General features: G+C 38.3%; 1 protein-coding gene, 1 long non-coding RNA gene and 1 pseudogene across 4 annotated transcripts; 1 reads left to right on the plus strand and 2 right to left on the minus strand.

Annotated features, from left to right (window-relative positions):
* Positions 1-3668: 3668 nt before the first annotated feature.
* On the minus strand, positions 3669-6474 carry LOC148853950 (U-box domain-containing protein 19 pseudogene; annotated as a pseudogene). The gene has a single exon (XR_016112567.1). The product of XR_016112567.1 is annotated as a U-box domain-containing protein 19 pseudogene (transcript).
* A 172-nt stretch (positions 6475-6646) lies between these two features.
* On the minus strand, positions 6647-8287 carry LOC148853951 (uncharacterized). 2 transcript variants are annotated; one of them, XR_016112569.1, is made up of 4 exons: positions 8144-8287; positions 7888-7973; positions 7428-7573; positions 6647-7336 (listed from the first exon to the last, which is right to left on the minus strand). It is a non-coding gene; the product is annotated as an uncharacterized LOC148853951 (long non-coding RNA). The 2 variants fall into 2 exon arrangements; XR_016112568.1 differs by having other exon boundaries at positions 7888-8279.
* Positions 8288-17133: 8846 nt separating this feature from the next.
* On the plus strand, positions 17134-19508 carry XTH33 (xyloglucan:xyloglucosyl transferase 33). The gene is made up of 4 exons (XM_088981891.1): positions 17134-17686; positions 17879-17979; positions 18400-18608; positions 18777-19508. The coding sequence occupies exons 1-4, from the start codon at positions 17455-17457 to the stop codon at positions 19177-19179; spliced, it is 945 nt and encodes a 314-aa protein (XP_088838017.1). The 5' UTR covers positions 17134-17454; the 3' UTR covers positions 19180-19508.
* Positions 19509-19575: the final 67 nt, after the last annotated feature.

Raw genomic sequence — 19575 nt, forward strand, 5'->3', positions numbered from 1 at the left:
TAATTGTGGATCGGTTGACAAAATATGCCCACTTCATTCCCTTAAAACACCCATTCACTGCCACCACAGTCGCGAAGGCATTTGTTGCCAACGTTGTCCGCCTACACGGAGTACCAACATCCATTGTTAGCGACCGTGACAAGGTATTCATCATCTCATTCTGGCAGACACTTTTGTCAGATGCATGGGACGAAATTGTGTATGAGCTCCAGTTACCACCCCAAAACCAATGGGCAAACCGAAGTTGTTAACCGGACGTTGGAGCAATATCTACAGTGCTTTGTAGGTGACCAGCCGCGAAAATGGGTAGAGTGGGTTCCTTGGGTAGAATACAGCTACAACACCTCCACTCACTCTTCCACCAAAATGACACCCTTCGAAGCAGTCTACGGAATCCCACCCCCTAGTCTCCTGACCTATGTACCGGGTACAGCTCGAGTTGGGGCAGTTGACGAATACTTGCGTGACCGGGACATCATCCTACGCGAGCTACAACATAACCTCCAGGTAGCCCGAAACCGGATGAAATGTCAAGTGGACCAGCACCGACGAGAAGTCTCGTTCGTAGCAGGTGACTTCGTGTATGTGAAGCTACAGCCTTACTAGCAGACCTCGGTGGCGTTTCGGCATTCCATGAAGCTCGCCCCACGTTATTTTGGGCCGTACCCAATCATTGAGAAGATTGGTCCAGTAGCCTACCGCTTAGCCTTGCCCCCCGGCTCTCAAATCCACAATGTGTTTCATGTCAGTTTGCTGCGGAAGCACTTGGGACCCATCACCCCTACTTCCACTCAGCTTCCTCCAATCTCGGATACTTCGACCATCTTACCCCAACCGGAAGCAATCCTGGATCGCTGTATTATTCACAAGGGCAAATACCGCCCAAAATCCGAAGTCTTGGTCAAATGGATTGGGGCGCCAGCTGAGGATGCAACCTGGGAGAATGAATGGCGCTTCAGAAAAGCTTATCCCGACTTCCTTGCGGACAAGGGTCCTTCAGGGGGGGAGGAGAATGATACGTGCATGCATGCAGCAGCCGAAGACCCGGTCAAAGTGGATAGCAGCAGAAGACCCGGTCATGTTAGCTCTTAGTTGGGATAAGCCTTATCCATTCAGTTTTAATTCTGTTAGAATAGATAAGTCTTCAATTCTGCTCCTAGATAAGTGCATTCTGTTTCCTAGATAAGTGCATTAGATAAGTCTTCAATTTCTGTTCCTAGATAAGTGCATTCTGTTTCCTAGATAAGTGCATTCTGTTTTTTTGTTGATAAGCTCCTAAGATTAAGGGGCAGTAGTTCCTATTTCTACTCCCAGTTTGTAGCACCATAAGGCTATAAATATAGCCTGAATGAATGGAGTTGGCATTGGCTTTTCTACAAACAAACTCTCTCTCTCTCTCTTCTCCTTATTCTAGATCCTTCTCCCTCTTGTTAGATAACTTGATCGTATCATAATCGCATGAATTTTTGTCTTTTTTTCATACCTTTTCGGTATCACATTTATATTGCTCTACGAAGCATTGATCAAAAGTGCAACCAGAACGACAGCTGCTCGTTCCAAATCCATCTATCACCATAGTTTTCGTTTTTATCACCGAAACCAGTCTTCCACTTTGCCAGCCCCACCCCTCTGTAACTAGTTGCTTAACTTGATTTCCAAAATTCAACCGAGCAGAGGAGTTGCTTAGCATTTATGAAGAGTTCCAGGGAAGATGGTTTGGTTGTGGGGTGGCAATGAATCGCTGATGACTGCAGTCTATGTCAATTTAATGGAAATTGATATTTGTGGATTTGCGGTTTTGGTCTCTAAGTCAAGTAATAGGATTGATCATGAGAAGTAGATCAAGACAGTCTACAAAATAGCCAAAAGGGCAAAACATCACTGGACGAGATAGGTATTTTAAGTATTTTTCATCCGTTGGCTTTGAGTTGTTCTGTTTTGCTTTAGTTACTTCCTGTTGAACATTGAGTGGGAATGATCAGTTGGTGAAGTTAATTAATAGTCTAAAGGTGTAAATTGAATATATATTCAACCAACTTTTTTCTGTTTCTTGTCATACGTTCGGAGAGATGAATGGAACAAGGATCATTGGATTTTTTTTTTCCATTCTAAACAATTATATAATTAGTTCCTCGATAAATATTGGGTTTGGCATATTTAAATACAGGATCCTTCTAACGGTAATGGTTCAATAGTAGGAACAATATTTGTCTTTGATTTTTTTTTTTTTTCTTTTTTGACATTAATCGCTTTTTCTAGGCATCTGGTGGTAACCAGTCAAATGTAACTAGATCTAGTTCAAAATAAATAAATAAATAAAGACAATTAGATCTTTTTGTATTGATCGCTTAGGCACAGTTTGGAAAGAGTACAAATACAACGATGTACAATTCAAATACATACAAAAAACAAGGCTTTGCACTCTACCTATTTGTTTTGTACTCCATCCAACTGAGCCTTAATGACAGTTCTTTTCATCACTAACTTCTTTTTCTGTAGAGTAAAAAAACTTGTGGTGAACTTTTCCTCAAATTTAGAAAAATGATCTTTAATTCCTACAGATTTGTAGCTTCTTATTGGAGGCCTCATATGGGTTACAGTACTGGTACTTATACCTTGGCATAATCTTTTATAACTACACTTGCAATAATACAACTTCTTTAAATCATTTATAGAACAGTTATAGATTTTCTTGCTCACTTCGTCAGAATCAAAACAATCACCTAGGGAATCTGGATGTCAGAAACTCCCAATTAAGGAAATTTATTCTTCCACAAACAATCCAAGTGTATGAAACCTTATTGAGCAAGGCATAGCAGGTAAGAACTAAGAACCTATGTATCTATTTCCGAAGCATGAGAATGCTGTTTCAGAAATGATGGGGGAAAACAAGAAAGGTCTCTGGCAATACTCATACAACAGCTTCTGAATCCTGAAACTATTTCATGAAATGAGGGGGCCGTATAGCATATATTCTTAATCCATTTTGGTTCCGGAAAATGTTAGGAAGGTGTACAAAGATATCATCAACAATGGATATCTCAATACTTTTTTCAGGGAATTTAAAAGCTTATCACATGTTAGACATCCAAACCTTGTTTATTTGATGAGATATTGTCTGTTTTCTTGTTTATGAGTTGTTCCTAAATGGGAATCTCTCAGAATGACTGTTTGGTATTTTATACATCTTCTTTTATGAAGTTGTTCCCTTCTGTGCTTTCATTAAATGAAAGATGGTGGGCATAAGGTATTAAACTTGGCCTCTCCTGTGTACAGGTAAACACAAGCTACCATCTTGGATTCAAAGACTTGAAATTGCACCATATATTTCCAGGGAGGCTCCACGCGAAAGCCGGAGTGCGCGTTAGCGCACTGTAGTTTTCTCGCTTGTTGCCCTGTAGTTTTCTTCGCATGGTGGGCCGGGAATGCCCAACAACTCAATTTGTCCGGTAAACTATATAAATATATATCCAGCTCCTACTCCCAACTTTGTAGTTCTTGTTTACATGCTTAATGCTCAGTTATGAATGCCACCTATGATCTATCTATATCTTTTCTTGAATAAATGGATAAAATGCACTATAGTATATAAGTGATCACATTATAAAAATGCATTTTTTGTATTCGCGAATGTAATTAGATGCTTATTATTTGGAAGAAGTTATGTCATGGGAGGAATTTAGCATAAATTGATAAAATGCTTCAAATAAGTGATGACATATCATTATAACACACAGGTAATTGATCTCCAGACAAATAAAAATCATATTGAACACAGCTTTGTTGGGTCTTCACACTGTAACAGAAAATTCATTGGTTTTATTCAGAAGCATTTTCAATACTTTAGCTCCTCAAAAAACTGAGCTAATATCAAAATATTCAACCATGAAGATGAGGAAGCAGAGCATCCGGGTAATATTTACAGAGGTGGATGCACCGCTTGAGCCAACAGAGCAATTTGTTCTTGTTGCACAGCCTGAGCCAACAGAGAGGAGGAGCTTGGGCCATGGAATTCATGGAGGACACTGAGGAGTGCACTGGCCTTCTTACTTGCACGAGATGTGCCTTCTGTTATAAGGGTATACAATGATTCCATGAGCGAGGGAGTTTTCTGTAAAATGGCAGCCACCTCTGCCCCACCATTGATGCAGAGGGTCAACAACAATGAAACACAATACTCCCGCGCTGCACAAGATGTGGAGGAGCGTAGGATCCCCACAAGCAGTGGTAAAGCAGAGGTGCATAGGATTGCTATTGTTCCATCCGGTTTTTCCCCCAGCTTTGCTAGCACTGCCAAAGAATCAATTACAAGATCAAACCTCTCAGAAGATATCAACATATGGACCAGCAGTGGGACTGCTCCAGCTGCCAGAACCCTCTGATGGTTATCGGGACAAAGGAGGAGCCCAATGATTGCAACCACAGCATTCTTCTTCCCACGAACTGTTCCAATCCTCATCAGCTCTACCAATGAAGAGATTGCATTTGGCATCTCTCCAATCAATTTCCTGTACTCCTCAACTGAAGCAAGATAAAAAAGTGTAGCAGCTGCCATCTGCCGAGAATCTATTGCAATTCCTCTTCTTAGAACGTCCAGAATCAATCCCAACCTATTCTTCTTGACAATTAACATTTTGCTCTTGGAATGTTTTGAAAGGTTCAACAGGGCTGCCATGGCATTCTCTTGTATGGATGGATCAGTTGTGGATAGAAGCTTTAATAAATTGGGGATTGTGCCTGCATCTGCCAAGCAAGACCTGTTGAATATGCTTGATTTTGCAAGTAACTGGATCTCATAAGCGGCCTTCTTCCTCTCTTCACCCGTTCCTTTTGCAAGCCTATCAGCTAAAAACTCGGCAAGCATTTTCATGGCTTCTTCAGCTGCCGGACTGCCGGCAAAAATCGTTCTTGTTATGTCACGACTCCGACCACCTGTTTCAGTGACTGGAGTTCGGCTGTCGAAACAGAACTGCTGAATAAGCTTCTTTAAAGCTAAATTAGGAACCAGCTCTGTATTGGTAAGTTTCTCCCCTGTTTTGGGACAGGTGAGGTTTCCGGCCTTGAGCCACTTTTGAATTGAAGAGTGATCGTAGTTATGCCCAGTTGATAGGGTCACCGGATTACTCATAATCTCAAGAGAGATAGGACACCGGAAATCCTCGGGGTTCAGGTAACTAAGCACCTCTCCCTCGCCTCTATTGTCGAACCATTCACTGCCTTTCCCATCCACAGCTTCGAACATCACGATTCGGCAGTAGATCATAAACCCCATCAGACTGCTTAGGAGCACGATCTCTCTCTCATCTCCATTGGAAGCCTCCAAACTAATCTCTTCATCCAAGAATTTGGCCTCGTTGTTGCACTCATTCCAGCTCCGGACCTCCAGATGGTCCAGAATCCGCCTAACATCATACGGGCTCGGCCAAACTCCGTTGTCGAACTGATTCAGAATTGAAAGAACATTCTTAGCAGTGCGTTCATTATCTGGGTCTACGTCGAACTTTGCCTTCTGCGCCTGCTTGGCTACTAATTCAACCAATTCCCTGACTTCTGTGGACACGTCAATGGAATCCAAGGGAAGAACATCGAGCACCGTAGCTACCGTTCTGAATAAAACACAGAACTCGGTAGAAACTCGTTTGCAGTTCATCAGAATCCATAGACGAACGCCTTCACGGGTGCAGTCTTCCAATATGTACCGGAGCTTTTGCAATGTGATATGGAGCTCAGAAAAGCAGAGCACAACCAAGTCGGGTAGAGCTGATCGACGATAACGGTCTTGGATTTCTTCAAAAAAGATGAGGAGAAGTCCGACTTGGCGAATAGCTTCCCGTGCGTCTCTCTTATGAGTCGCGACTATCTTCGGTTGGAAATCGCAGATGTTGGGAGAGAGAGAAATAAGAGCATGTATGAGGGTCACCGGAGAGACACATTCGCAGGGAGGAACGGCCGGAAGCATCAAAATCCGGCGTAAGGACCGACCAGAATTTTGGATCATTGAAACGGAGACGCCACGGAAAAACCAAGACGATTTCGGAATTCGGATTGAATCAAAACTGAAGCAACTTATCAGTCGTGAGGAAGTTTAAAAAGATACGGGAAGGATCTTTGATTACACGTGGCGATTGACCGAACTTATGAGATTACTAGGATGGACAGTACAGATTTTAAGATATACACTGTTTATGTCCAACACGTGTCTTGGACACACGTAAAGATGACGAAGCGGCTTCTCGGATGATGAGGCAATTTACCGACGTGGGAGGTAATGATTGTTGGAGTCATGAATGAGGATGTAGACTGAGACCCACAGGCGGACCTGCACACGTGGTAAATCAAAGATATGACACCGTACGGGTCCCTCGTCCCGGGACCCGGGGAGTGGAAGAAAAGAGTTCAGATCTACGCCCCAAAAGGGGCGCCCCACAGTGTCCCAGAGCACATCCCCGCCGTGCATTCGGGAGGAAAAAGCTCGTGGTGTTAGGGTTGGAAATTCATCCATCCATCCATCAATCAAATATCTATTTTTCCATTTCAATTGGGTCCAACTATTCAAGATACGAGCAGAGTTGATACGCGCCACGCGTTCTTAAAACGTGTGCGTCATAAAATCGTGCGAGGTGAATTAAACGCACTTCTCTCACCAGTCACCACTCTCTCGCCCATACGGAATCGAACCCACGCTGCACACTGGTTCTCGAACTCGCATCCATGGACTGGGTCGCCACGTCTCTCCTCCGCAGTCCCCATTCTCCCTCTCCCTCTCCTTCCCGTTCAGGGTCAGGTACCTTTCAAACGGCTAGTGACCAGAGCAATCAGCGACCGGCGGCAACCTTCATCCGGATATTGGCCATGGTTCTTCTTCTTCTTTTTAATCATCGGTTGGCTGCTACATCCCCTGAAAACTAATGTATTCTTTTTTTGTATTTTTTAATTGTTCCAGAACCGGTGGAACAGACAAGGTATCAGCCATTACGGGCGGTGATGGCATTCTTAACCATTACCGGTGATGAAGAACAACAGGTAAGTCCGGTATTTTCCTTCTCTCTTCTTGTTGTCTTCAGCCTCACCAATGACCTGGTCTTGTTTCTCCATGTTTGGTGGAGGTGGGTCTTCATGGGATCATTGGGAAGTCAAGAGAATGGGAAAGAAACTTCGGAGGAGGTTTGTTGTCATGGAGGGCTGAGCTTCTGCTGCTGTTGGATTGTTGGTCGTAGTTGAGGTAAATAGGAGAGCTAAGAGGTTCAGTTGAATTGCAACTTGTTCCTATTCTAGTTGATGAAGAACAGTGTCTATGAATCTGTGATGAACTTTCTGATTTCAACCTCTTCTCAACCTGTTCAGATGTAAATTGTAATTAAAATGTAACAAAAATAAATATAATTTGAAGATGTGGTTTTGATATTATATGACTATTTAATATTTACCTGCTTAAGAGAAGAGAAGAAGCTGGTATAGAGTGAAGGTGGTCGCATCTTTTTTCTCGATTTACCGTTCTTCTGTTTCGTGTATGTAAATATAATCTCCCTCACAGGATGTACATTCTCGATTTCTCATAAACTTGTTTCTTAAGCTACAAATAAAATAGAATATAGCTCTATCATTGAAACGCCAAACAAAAGCAAAACATATTCAACATTTTCTTAGTTGATGCACTGTCATTGAAATGACAAAATATAAGCTTGTTTCTTAATTCCACCGTGCTTTGTTTTCTTTTCTTATCTCAAAATAGAATATTTTCGAACTGATTTAATAAGAATAACCCATTAAGATTTAAGTTGAAGCAAGAAAACATAATATTTGTTTAAAAAAAAAAAAAAGAGCACGATGGAACTGACCATGGAATATTGAACGGCAAGACATAGCATGAAGAGAGAAGGGAATTACCGGACTTGTCCATTCTTCGTCACCGGTAGTGGTTAAGAATGCCATCACCGCCAGTAATGGCTGATACCTTGTCCATTCCACCGGTTCTGGAACAATTAAAAAAAAAAAAAATACATTAGTTTTCAGGGGATGTAACAGCCAAACAAATGATTAAAAAGAAGAAGAAGAAGAAGAACTATGACGAGTATCCGGACGAAGATTGCCACCGGTTGCCAGTTGCTCTGATCACTAGCCGGTTGAAAGATAGAACCCTGACCTTGGATGGGAGTGAAAGGAAGAGGGAGGATGGAGAATGTGGAGGAGAGAGAGACGTGGCAGCCCGATCCATGTATGCTAATTCGAGAACAAGCGTGCAGCATGGGTTAGATTCGGTATGGGCGAGAGAGTGGTGAGAGGAGTGAGTTTTCGCACGTTTATGACGCGGTGATAAGTCTAGATGTGAGTAACTTTCCCACCTTATTTCGTGTCTGCCCCTGCCTCCACCCACTAACCGTACAAGTAACAATGGTTTTAAGTTTTAAGTTTGAGGTCCAAAGGAGACCATATTCCCCTTCTGTCATGCAATTTATGGAATTCTATTTGGCCCCTACCATGGTCAGATCCATCTCTTAATTTACAAATAAAAATATTATATCGTTACATATAAACCTAAAACCCTAAACTCTAAATCGTTACATAACAATTCTATCCACACTAATCCACATTAGGAATACATACTCTTGATGTGCCGCCTAGTGCCCTGTGGGTAGCAGACCCGGTTGCCTAAAATTAACTGTAAAAGAGAATTTGGTAAGATGCAAGTCCTTCAACTGGCTCCAGATCTCTTACCCACAAGAAATTTATCCACGCTATCCACAAAACACTACCCCCGTTTATTAGGAACATCTCCCAGTGCATAATATGTAAGAGGATGAGATGTTCTGCAATATTATGTGGATAGGTGTGGATAGAGCTGTCCTGGGTAGAAAATTTGAACTCCCTTCAACTAGGTAGCTAAGGGCCAATTTTTTTCAATTTACAGGACAAGTTTCAGCCAAATTCTCCCCCACCCTCCTCTTTTGAAAATTTCCCTTTCAGAAAAAATCCATTCATCATCATCAAACTTGGTAAAATCTCCCTTTGCATAATATGTTCGATAAAAGACAGGAGAACAGGCCACATCCTTCTCCTCACAGAGAGCATTCCGTATGATCTACTCCTCACAGGCACATCCACTGTGCATTGGGAACATCTTCCATGAATTATAACTAATAAGTACCGAAAATGTTTCCAATGCATGATAGGATGTGCGTATGAGGCACCCCAGTTGCACATTGGGATCATCTACTCTGTGCTTGTATGTTATCAACTTATCATATATGGGGAGATGTTCCCAATGCACGGTAGGATGTACTGTGAAGTTGGTGTGAGAAGAGCTCTGTGAGCAAATACGGATACCCTAAAGTGATGTTTGTAATGCTAAGACAATGTGAAACCGAGAAAGAGGCTATCCGACCTGCAATTGGCAATGGGAGTCCTAATGCAACACAGGGTTTCAATTTTCAGGATGAGCCCCCAAGAAAAGCTTGACAATGATCTCTGCATCGCCTTCAATATGTTTATATGAAAATTACTCGTATCCTACTTCAATGCAAATCCTAGCACAAAAACCCCTGCTAATCTGCTACTTGTTTAGATTAAATTTGAAAATATAAAAAATGAATTTCAGAGAACAATCAATATTATTGTGAAAAACACTGTTCAGAGAGCAAAATCTATCATTCATAAACAATTTAGCTTTCCGAGCTAACTGATGAACTGCCACAGTAAGTTTTTTAGACCTATAAACCTAACTAACTTCATCAAAAGAAAAAACAAGAGTATCTTGTCCAAACAGCGACTCGCCCTTCAAGAGCGATTTAAAGACTCGTTGGATTCCTTGCAGGACCACCCTAGCATCTGAAACAAAACAAACAGAACTCCCCTCCTGATCCTTGTGCACTGAGTTCCAAAAGAAGTGAACACATGACTAATTCATTATAGGCCATTTCTATCTAAGCTGGAATTCAGCCCTAAAACATGTATTTGTCATTTGGTTTTATTTCCACTTGTCTTTCATTTCTGTGTTTTATTCTTTTTAAATATCCTCATCTCTCACTCCCTCTCCCTCAAAATTTTATAAGGATTGCATCAGTTAACAATCTCCAAACCCATATTAAACAATATATCCATGGTTTAGGTACATCTAGAAACACCTAAGGTTTTAGGTGAATGTCGTTATTAGTCTGGCGCTTTAGAGAGAGAGAGATGGATACACTTGTTATGATTTTCTTTTGAAAACCACTACTAATACCAGCCATGACCACACATTTGAATATTGAATAATGAAACAGATTCTCGTAACGTGGGCCAAGTCCGTCGACACTTGAGATTAGCTAGCTACCTATATATATTTATATCACCAATAATTGAAATCAATGGTCTCCAATTGTTTTTTAGCCCTACATTATTTGGAATCAATCCTGGACCAACATTACTTAACCACCTCCCCAAAACAACCTGCATTTAGTCCCACCCACGTGTCACGAATTCTAGGGTTCACGACACGTGCGCATTCCTCCTCCCTACCTTAAGAAAGTAAGAAGCTTCCCAGCAAATATAATAATAAATAAAAATTTATTAGAACTAAAGACAATTAGTAGTTGAAACTTGAAAATCATCTTTCAAATCACCTTCATTTTTGCCGCAGGCAATATCTTCTAGTCTAAGTCTAAGTGGGATCCATTATTCCATTTTGGTCTTCTTTTTTTTTTTTTAAGAATAAAAAATATAATAAAAACTCTGTTAAAAATAAAAAGCATGTTCAATATATTATCCTTTGAAAGTTATGAGACAAAGCTTCCAGTATATTTTAATTATATATGTATATATTATTAAAGGATGCATCCATATTTTGTATCTTATTTTATTTTATCTGTGAAAAATTGCATTATTATTTGTTTTGGATCCACTTCCTTGAAATGTTCAACATCTAATATATTTCTAAGTAAAAAACCCGAAACTTAGTTCCTTTTTCCAAAAGGAGGAAATGCTCTTTTCTACAGAGGAGAACAAACCCACTCTGTTGCCCATGTTTAAGAGAATCTTTCTTTCCACTAACGATAACACAGAGTTGGGTGACTGGCTTTTTAACTATTTAATGTCCACTCAGGGAGCATTTCCTCCCTTTTAACATGTCACAATACAGACATTTCTTTGTAATTATACATTTTCGGTGTAGTTTAGACAAGATCCCAGACCAAATCGATAAATTAAGGTTTGAGAAATTTTTAAATTAAATTAAATAATTTTAGTATAGAAATTAAATCAAATCAAACCATTTTATTATGGTTTGGTATGGTTTTGTGATTTTCGACCATTCTATGATTTTTTTGGGTTTAATCCAATTAGAAAACTTAAATAGTTCTCCTAAAAATTAAAACTTAAACTTTTTATTTATTATTTTATTATAAAATAAAGAGTTCATTATATATTTATAATTTTACACATTCCATTTGGATATATTATATAATATTTATATATCATATATTCAAATTATATATATATATATAATTTCTGTTCAGGATTTGATTTGATTTATAAAATTCAATAAAACAAACCAAAACTGCAAACTGCGATATAAAAAAACTTCAAATCAAATCAAACTGTTTATAAGCATAAACCGAACCAAACTGCAAAGTCAGTTTGGCTTTGCAGTTTGGTTTTGCAGTTTGAATCGTACAATGAACACCCCTATTTAAGAGAGAGAGAGAGATGAAAATGAGGGCAATTTTATTTTTAGAGAAATTCTAGTAAATGAAGAGGGCCCAGCAATTACTAGAATAATTGGCTTATTCAAAGAGTTCTTACTGACTTGAGCTGATAAGAATTTCCTTTACTCCATCTATTTACCTCCATAGCCCCGGAACTCTTGCAAGTAAAAACTCTGTTTATATAGCATCTAATTATATATTATTAAAAATATTTTTCATATATTTATATTAGATTCATCATCTACTTGCTTCAGTTTTTTTTTTTTTTTTTGCATTTTTTAAATTTCTATTTCTAATTTAATATATATTCATTTTGACAATTCAGATGGAAGAATTCTCAGATCTTCTCTTGTATTTGTATTTTTAAAGGGAAATGAATTAACAAAATTTGTGGATTAAAAATAAAATTGGTTGCAGAGAAATTCTTGGCTTGCTCATAATTGAAGTTGAACAGTTGGTTCAGGTAGCGATGGGGATCCCACATCTCCATCAAAAAATGTCTTATGAGTTTGATGACGATTAGACTCCCAAGTCTTTATCTATAGAGTATAGAGTGCGACATTTGGACGATTCAACTTTTTGGACCACCGAAGCCGAAGGCAGTTGGCCACAGCTCAAATGGGTTCAATTGCATCATCAAACTTACTAAAACTTTGGCCTTCTTTGTCAAATGAAAATGAATAGCAAATTTCGGTTTCATTCCTTTATATTGATGGGGTTGATTCATTCGGCCTTTTAATTCTTGTACCTCGGGCCGCCATAAATGGGCACCCGTTGTGTGGCCCATTATAATGAAGTGGCAATTTTTGTCTCTGCCTTTAATTTGTCCTAGTTTCAGGCTTCTGTTATAGATTCGAATTATTTTTAACGCCTCGTTTGTTTATTGGCAAATTGAGGAGGGTGTTGGTTAATAGGAAAGTTGACTGATTTTTTTTTTTATGCGTATGTGTTTATTTTAAAAAATATGTAAGTTGGGTGGTAAATAAATTTTCCTTTAAGTTTCATTTGGTTTGTGGGAAGATTTGGGTGGGATGGGATGAGAAATTTATCTTTCCATTGTTTAGTTTTGTATATGGGAAAATAATAGGAAAAACACTGTCATGAGCTGGTTCTTCGATAGATTCATGTAAGATGAAGAACAGAGCTCCATGATTGCAGCGGCGATTAGAGAGAGAGAGAGAGAGAGAGGGAGAGAGAGAGAGAGAGGGAAAATGAGAGAGAGATAGGAGTGCTGAGAAAGTAGATCACCGCTGCAGAGAGTTGCAGCGGTGATCAAAAAAGGGAGGAAGACGGGAAGAATAAGAAGAAGAAGAAGGTGAGGAAGAAGAGAGAAGAGGAAGATGGAGGGAGAGATCGTATCTGGTGAAGATCGCCGCTGCCCCTCGTAGAAGAGAAGAGAAAGGGAGAAAAATGGGAAGAATAGGAAAAAGAAGAAGGTTAGGGCTTCGACCACTAAGGCAAGTTTCTTCTCCTTGCTATCTGTTTCACCATTGAAGCAAATTTTGATCATTGAATTATCTTCAATGCTGTTGTTTCTCGTCGCGCCATTGTTTTTCATCGTCGTTGTTTCGCAATTATCAGTTCTAAAGTCGCCAAGTCGTTGTTGTTTGTAGATCGAAGCTGGAAGATGGAGGGGGAAGAGAGAAGAGGAAGATGAAGGGAGATCGTTGCTGCCACTCGCACTAGTTCCTTGCCAGCATCTGGAAGAAGAAGGCTAGTAACAGTGATTCTTTGCCAGTTCGATGGAAACAGTGGCTTCTCGAGTTTTTCCACTGGTGTCACACGGTTTTGGTGCGATCCAAATTCCATGATTTTGGGATCTGGCATCCCACATTTTTCTCATCCCATTGTTCTATTTCCCCTAAAATAAATGAGAGACAAAGGAATATTTTTGAAATATTCCCTTTTTCTCATCCCCATTCCACAAACCAAATGAAGCCTTAGGGTCCTATTTATTTTTTGGATTCTGAAATGAAGAAGTTGTTCAATAGGGTTGTAGTTTCCATTAACCGCTTTTCCTATGTTTGTTTTTCACATTCATGTAGGACCACCAAAAAATAGGTATCACCTACTCGAGTAAATGATACCTATCTTCAAGGTGGGTAAATAAGTTTTCCACAAGGGAGAAAATCCAATGAATACAAGTTTTAGATAAAAGAGTTACTGTATAATTTACTTGAAAATCCAACGAATACAAATAAATTCTCTTACCCAAGTCTCCCATAAGAGACACTTACCTGGGTAAGTGAACTTACAAGGATAAATAACTTTTTGGAAAAACAAACAGGACTTAAACAAGTTTTTTTCGTCACTTGGAAAAGACTTAACCTTCTACCAAGTGGTTAAGCTACATTCTCACTTGGAGAGAAGAGAAACCAAAATTAGTTTATATTATATATAAAAGTGTGGATGCATTGTAAAACTTTTTTTGAACTAAAATTACCCTCTATTTTTTAGTTTGAGAAAGGGTTTAAAAGTCATTTTATTATAATTTTAATGTTAGATTTAATTGTTACTAAAATGCCCATATTTATGTATTTTGTCCATCTCTAATTGTAAGGGTTGAAAATGTAACTTCAATTATTACTTTCCACCTCATGTAATCCCCTCTCATTAAGTCTTATACTTAAGGTATTAAATCTCATTTTCTCTTCTTAAATCCTATATTTAAGTTATTTTTCACCAATAAATGCTACTAATTAGATTTATATAAACATATTTAACAATATAAACCCATATATTTTAAAATTGAATAAAAAAACAACACAATTATTTATCTATGTGGTGGCTAAGCAATTCAACCATCCGAATCAAATTGATCAACCTATGGAGTTATAGTTAGGTAATAAAATTTTTAAAATAGAAATGAATATAAAAAATTTTCAAAAATGTAGAAAAAATTAGACACATTTATGATATTTTTATTAATCAAATTAAAAAATAAGTGTATTAAACAAGAATTATTTTTTAGATAATGAAAATGAAATACATAATTTAGAACTCACCAAAAATGAAATATAAAAGTTAATAATAAATAGTTCATCTTTTTGATTAAATGTATTAACCTTTAATGTCATAAATAAATAATAAAATATGCAAATATACAGATGAAAAAAAGTACATAAATTAAAAAAAAAATCATTCAAGCACATGCATAATATCATATATTTATCATATTAAACAAAAAGTAAGTGTGGCATATCAGAATTATTTTTACACACAAAAATACAAAAAGATTATAAAAAAATTGAACACATCTATAATTCTATATTTACATTACTATTAAAAATATGAATATGATTGTGGAACTTTCTTTTGACTAAAATACTTATTTTTGAATTTTGTCCCTATTTAATTGCAAGGTTTAAATTATAAATTAAAATATAACTTTTCTCCCCATTCAATTCCCACTATTTAAATTTTATATTTTTTTTGATAAATGAACAAAAAAAGATACACCAAAAAGATAAAGCATTACAAAAAGAAGAATTTAGCGAAGTAGATAGGCCTGTTAGTGATATTTGAAACTTCACAACTCGATCCGATTATCACATATTTGGATGGGGTGTTTATGTAATAAGATTTAAATTTTGCAACCTACATCCGATTAATAGTAAAATATATATATATAAATAAAAAATAAAAGATACATAAAATTTATAGAAAATTTTAGATATATTATTACTATCATTATCATCATATAGAATTGTCAAATGCAAAGCACATTAAAGTTGCTAATCGAATTAAAATGACTCTACAAAAATAACATGGATTAGTAGTTGAGGGGTAAAAATGGTAATAGAGAAAAAATTCCATGACAATAGATAAATGCATTTACGTACATAAGTATTTCTTGGGGCCAAAGACCTAGTATGACCAGAAATAACCAGTTCATTCATTGATCCTAATGGAATTAACCTTGCTTTTTCATATTACATACCCGATTGCCAATGGATGGAGTAAATTCAATAGACCCAAACTAAAGTGGCCCAATTATATAAGGTCTAAATTTGCTATTATTTGTTCAAATTAGAATTGGGTCAGAATTGATTTTGGTTATTTTGGACTAGCGAAGAATTGAAGCAATTATGCATAAGAAGACCATCTATAGCACCTATTAGGAAGATTGATCTGTTACAAGTAAAATTAAAGAGAAAAGATAAGGATAGCCTAAAAAGAGACTAGATGAAAATAATAATAAAACGATTTAAACGTCGTAATCATGGATATGGCATGAATCTTGGTTTTTAAAACCAACCTGGTGATTGAACTGGTCAGGGGTCCAGTTATCAGTTTGAACGGTCGGCTCGTTCTGATAAAAAAAAATTAAAAAATAGTCAAAATCATTCAAACTGTTCGAATGGTTAATCAACTAGTTCAGCAGTTTATTGACCAAAATCAACAGTTTTAAGAAAAAACATAACCAATCAAGTGGCCGGTTCCCACATCCGATTTTGAAAACCATGACATGAACAAAGTGGAATAACAACACAGGATTTATTTAGAGACTCATATAATTCGGGACAAGATGATGATGACGAAGGTGATGAATTATTTATTTATTTAAAATTTCCTCAATTTTTATACCTATTTTTCTTATGATAAATTTATAAAATTATTATTATGATGGCTTAAATTAGAAGGGATTAAGGTAGGGGACATAAAAATAGGCCATGTGAGAGCCTACAGTTAGGATGTCTAAATGTGTCATTCAAATTAACAAATAGTTAGATTCGTTAACTGGTTAAAAAGTATATATAGCTGTCAATCATAATGCGGGTTTATGATCAGGTCAGACCCACCAATGAGATAGTAGTATTGAGAATTAATGTCCCTTCGAAGGCTGCACCGGGGGACTCAGTGGTAGTAAAATCAGTGGAACTCATATACACCCTACTTTGTCCCCACCCGATTTATAGAACCGAACTGGTTTGGAAATTGGAATTAGTATTTAGTTCTGCACATTTAGTTGTCGGCCAGCCCTACCACTAATTACAAATAAGAGAATAAGGTTATGTTTGGTTTGTAGAAAAAGGTAAAGGAAAAGCAGGGAAAGGTATCAAAACCTATACAAGTTTTTTTATCTTTTCTTTCCTTTTTCTACTTTTTTCTTCAAACCAAACATAGCCTAAGAGATCGGTTCAAGCTTGGCCCAGCTCTTATTAGGTAATAAAACAAACATCGAAAGGCAAATCAACACCGTTTTCGTGGTCGCAATCAACAAGCGATCTGGATGTGCAGTGTCACTACTTTCTAACCGTCGGATTGGTGCCAAAAGAAAAAAACATAAGTAACAAAAGAAGGCGTGTGGGGGCTTTAAATACTCCAATTTGACCAGTAACAAGAGTAAGGGCCACCTCTGGCACAGGAAGCTGCTCTCATCCAATCAAACTTATATTTCTGTCAATTTGTACAGATGGATTATACAAAGACTTTGGTTGGTGGAAGAGAGAGGAGAATCGGAGGACCCATTATACAGATGCATTAACCAGAAGAAGAAGAAGAAGAAGAAGAAAAGTGTCCTGTTCCTGAAAGCTGCAACTTTTGTAAGCAGATGCACAAGACCCAGAAAACATCCCAAAAGCACCCCACGTGCTTTTCTATTTTAATGTCTTTTGAGATCCAAACCAACCACGCAAAGCAAATTGAGAAAAGACAGACCCAAGTTGGGGGTCAACAGCTGGACAATGTTAAGTTCTCTTGCTCCCAATAAATAATCACTTCATTCACTACTTTCCTGCGCTGCCTCTTTTCATTCTTTCCATCTATCGACGAAATGTCTCGTTTTCCAGGAGAGCTGCTGCGTGCAGGGATATTCATCTCCTGCTTTGTGTTTGTGCTGTCATCATCTCGTAATGTAAATTACACACCTTCAAACCTCACTCACTTGACCGATCTCTTTCCTCATCGGACGTTCGCCCAAGGGTTCTCTGAGTTTTTCGGAGGCCCAAATATTCAACTCACCAACAACGGATCCTACGTCAATCTCATGCTCAACAAATCTTCTGGTAACAAATTCCTTCCTCCTTGTTAAGTCCCCGCTTAATTACCCACCTCAAAAGTATTCGCATCTGTTTTCTGTGTGGTTGGGCTCTCCTTCTGGAGTCGGCCAGCTTTTGCTTGTGTAAAGAAAAGATCACATGGCGTCCAAAGGGCAGTGATTCGATGTGTTATGAACTGTTACTCTTTTTTTTTTACAGGCTCCGGATTCGTCTCTCGAGACAGATACAAGTACGGATTCTTCAGTACAGCCATCAAGCTGCCCTCCGGTTACACCTCCGGCGTCGTCGTCGCCTTCTATGTAAGTCCTATTCTTCTGTTACCGGATTTGGCTGGCTAGATTCAGGACATGCATAAATGCGCTTCTGACACAGAAAGCATAGACGTACATCGTGCATGCATGCTCAGCCCAGAGTATGTACCATAACTTTAATGCTGTCACTTCAATGAAATAGTTGAAATGCTAAAACGAAATAACAGAATTCTCCCTCTCTCTCTCTCTCTCTAAGCGGACCTCCTCTGACCTTTCTCATGGTTGGTGCTATAAAAACTTGGGACTACGTATGTATTTAGGCGCGTATATATGGAAAGATGTATGCATGTAGCGATGTACAGGGAAATGGCATTCATCTAATTAAGCACAGACATCTAGAGATGCATTTAGCGAAATAACTGCAATTATAGGCGTAAAACTGAATCTGACAGGCTACGCAAAATGCAGATGTCAAATGCAGATAATTTCCCTCACACCCATGATGAGATCGACTTTGAGTTGCTGGGTCATGAAAAGAGAAAAGAGTGGATCCTGCAAACAAATCTCTATGGCAATGGCAGTACCGGCACGGGAAGAGAAGAGAAGTTTCGCCTCTGGTTCGACCCTACAGAAGAGTTCCATCAATACAGCATCATTTGGAACGACTACCACATAGTGTGAGTAAGACAAATAAGCCTTAGTCGCAGGAATTAGCAGCACCATCAGATGATCAAGCTATTTGATCATTAATTGTTAGGATTTCCATTGTTGCTTCTGAGTAAATTAATTGAAAGTTCAAACCCATTTGACGTTAAGACAAATTAAATGAGCAACTGCATATGCAGGTTTCTGGTTGACAACATACCGGTAAGAGAGGTGAACCACAGCCAAGCTATCTCTTCAATTTATCCATCAAAGGCCATGTCGGTGTATGCAACAATTTGGGACGGGTCACAGTGGGCGACTCACGGTGGAAAATACCCAGTGAATTACAAGTTTGAACCGTTTGTTGCTTCGTTTGCGGGGATGGAGATGGAGGGCTGCATATTGGACCCAACAAAATCAGTGGCTTCGTGCCCAAAGAGTGGTCTGAGCATCGACCCGGTTCAAGGTGAAGCCTTCGCAAAGCTGTCACAGCAACAGAATATGGGGATGGAGTGGGCCAGAAAGAGGTTCATGTTCTACTCATACTGCAAAGATGCAGCCAGATTCAAAGTCCTACCACCAGAATGCAATGGAGCAAAATGACCTGGGATTGAAGAGATATGATCATGACAGCAACTACTTAGACAACGATATTAATTATTCCATTCCAAAGGGGGGCCATCACATTGTGTCTCTACAGCTTACTTGTGTTTACCCCGAAAAGGGAATTCTCCCATTTTTTTTTATAGATAGAAGAGATATAAGAAAGCAATTAATTAGAAACAGATACGTAGCAATATAGCATGTGTGAGAGAGAGGGAGAGAGAGTTCTATTAATTTGTACCATCAGAAGAAAATTTGCACAATTGCATGGATTTATTATGTATAATGCATATAACCTACTAGCAACAGACCCATTTTTGTTCAGCAAATGTTCCTTTTTTCTATTTGCACTTTGCGCAGGTCCACACAGCCGTTACAAACCGGGCCTCCTTGCAA

The sequence above is a fragment of the Nelumbo lutea genome, chromosome 4 (assembly GCF_056320005.1).
Source record: "Nelumbo lutea isolate HS-2025 chromosome 4, American lotus-T2T, whole genome shotgun sequence".
In the NCBI taxonomy this organism is placed as follows: Eukaryota; Viridiplantae; Streptophyta; class Magnoliopsida; order Proteales; family Nelumbonaceae; genus Nelumbo; species Nelumbo lutea.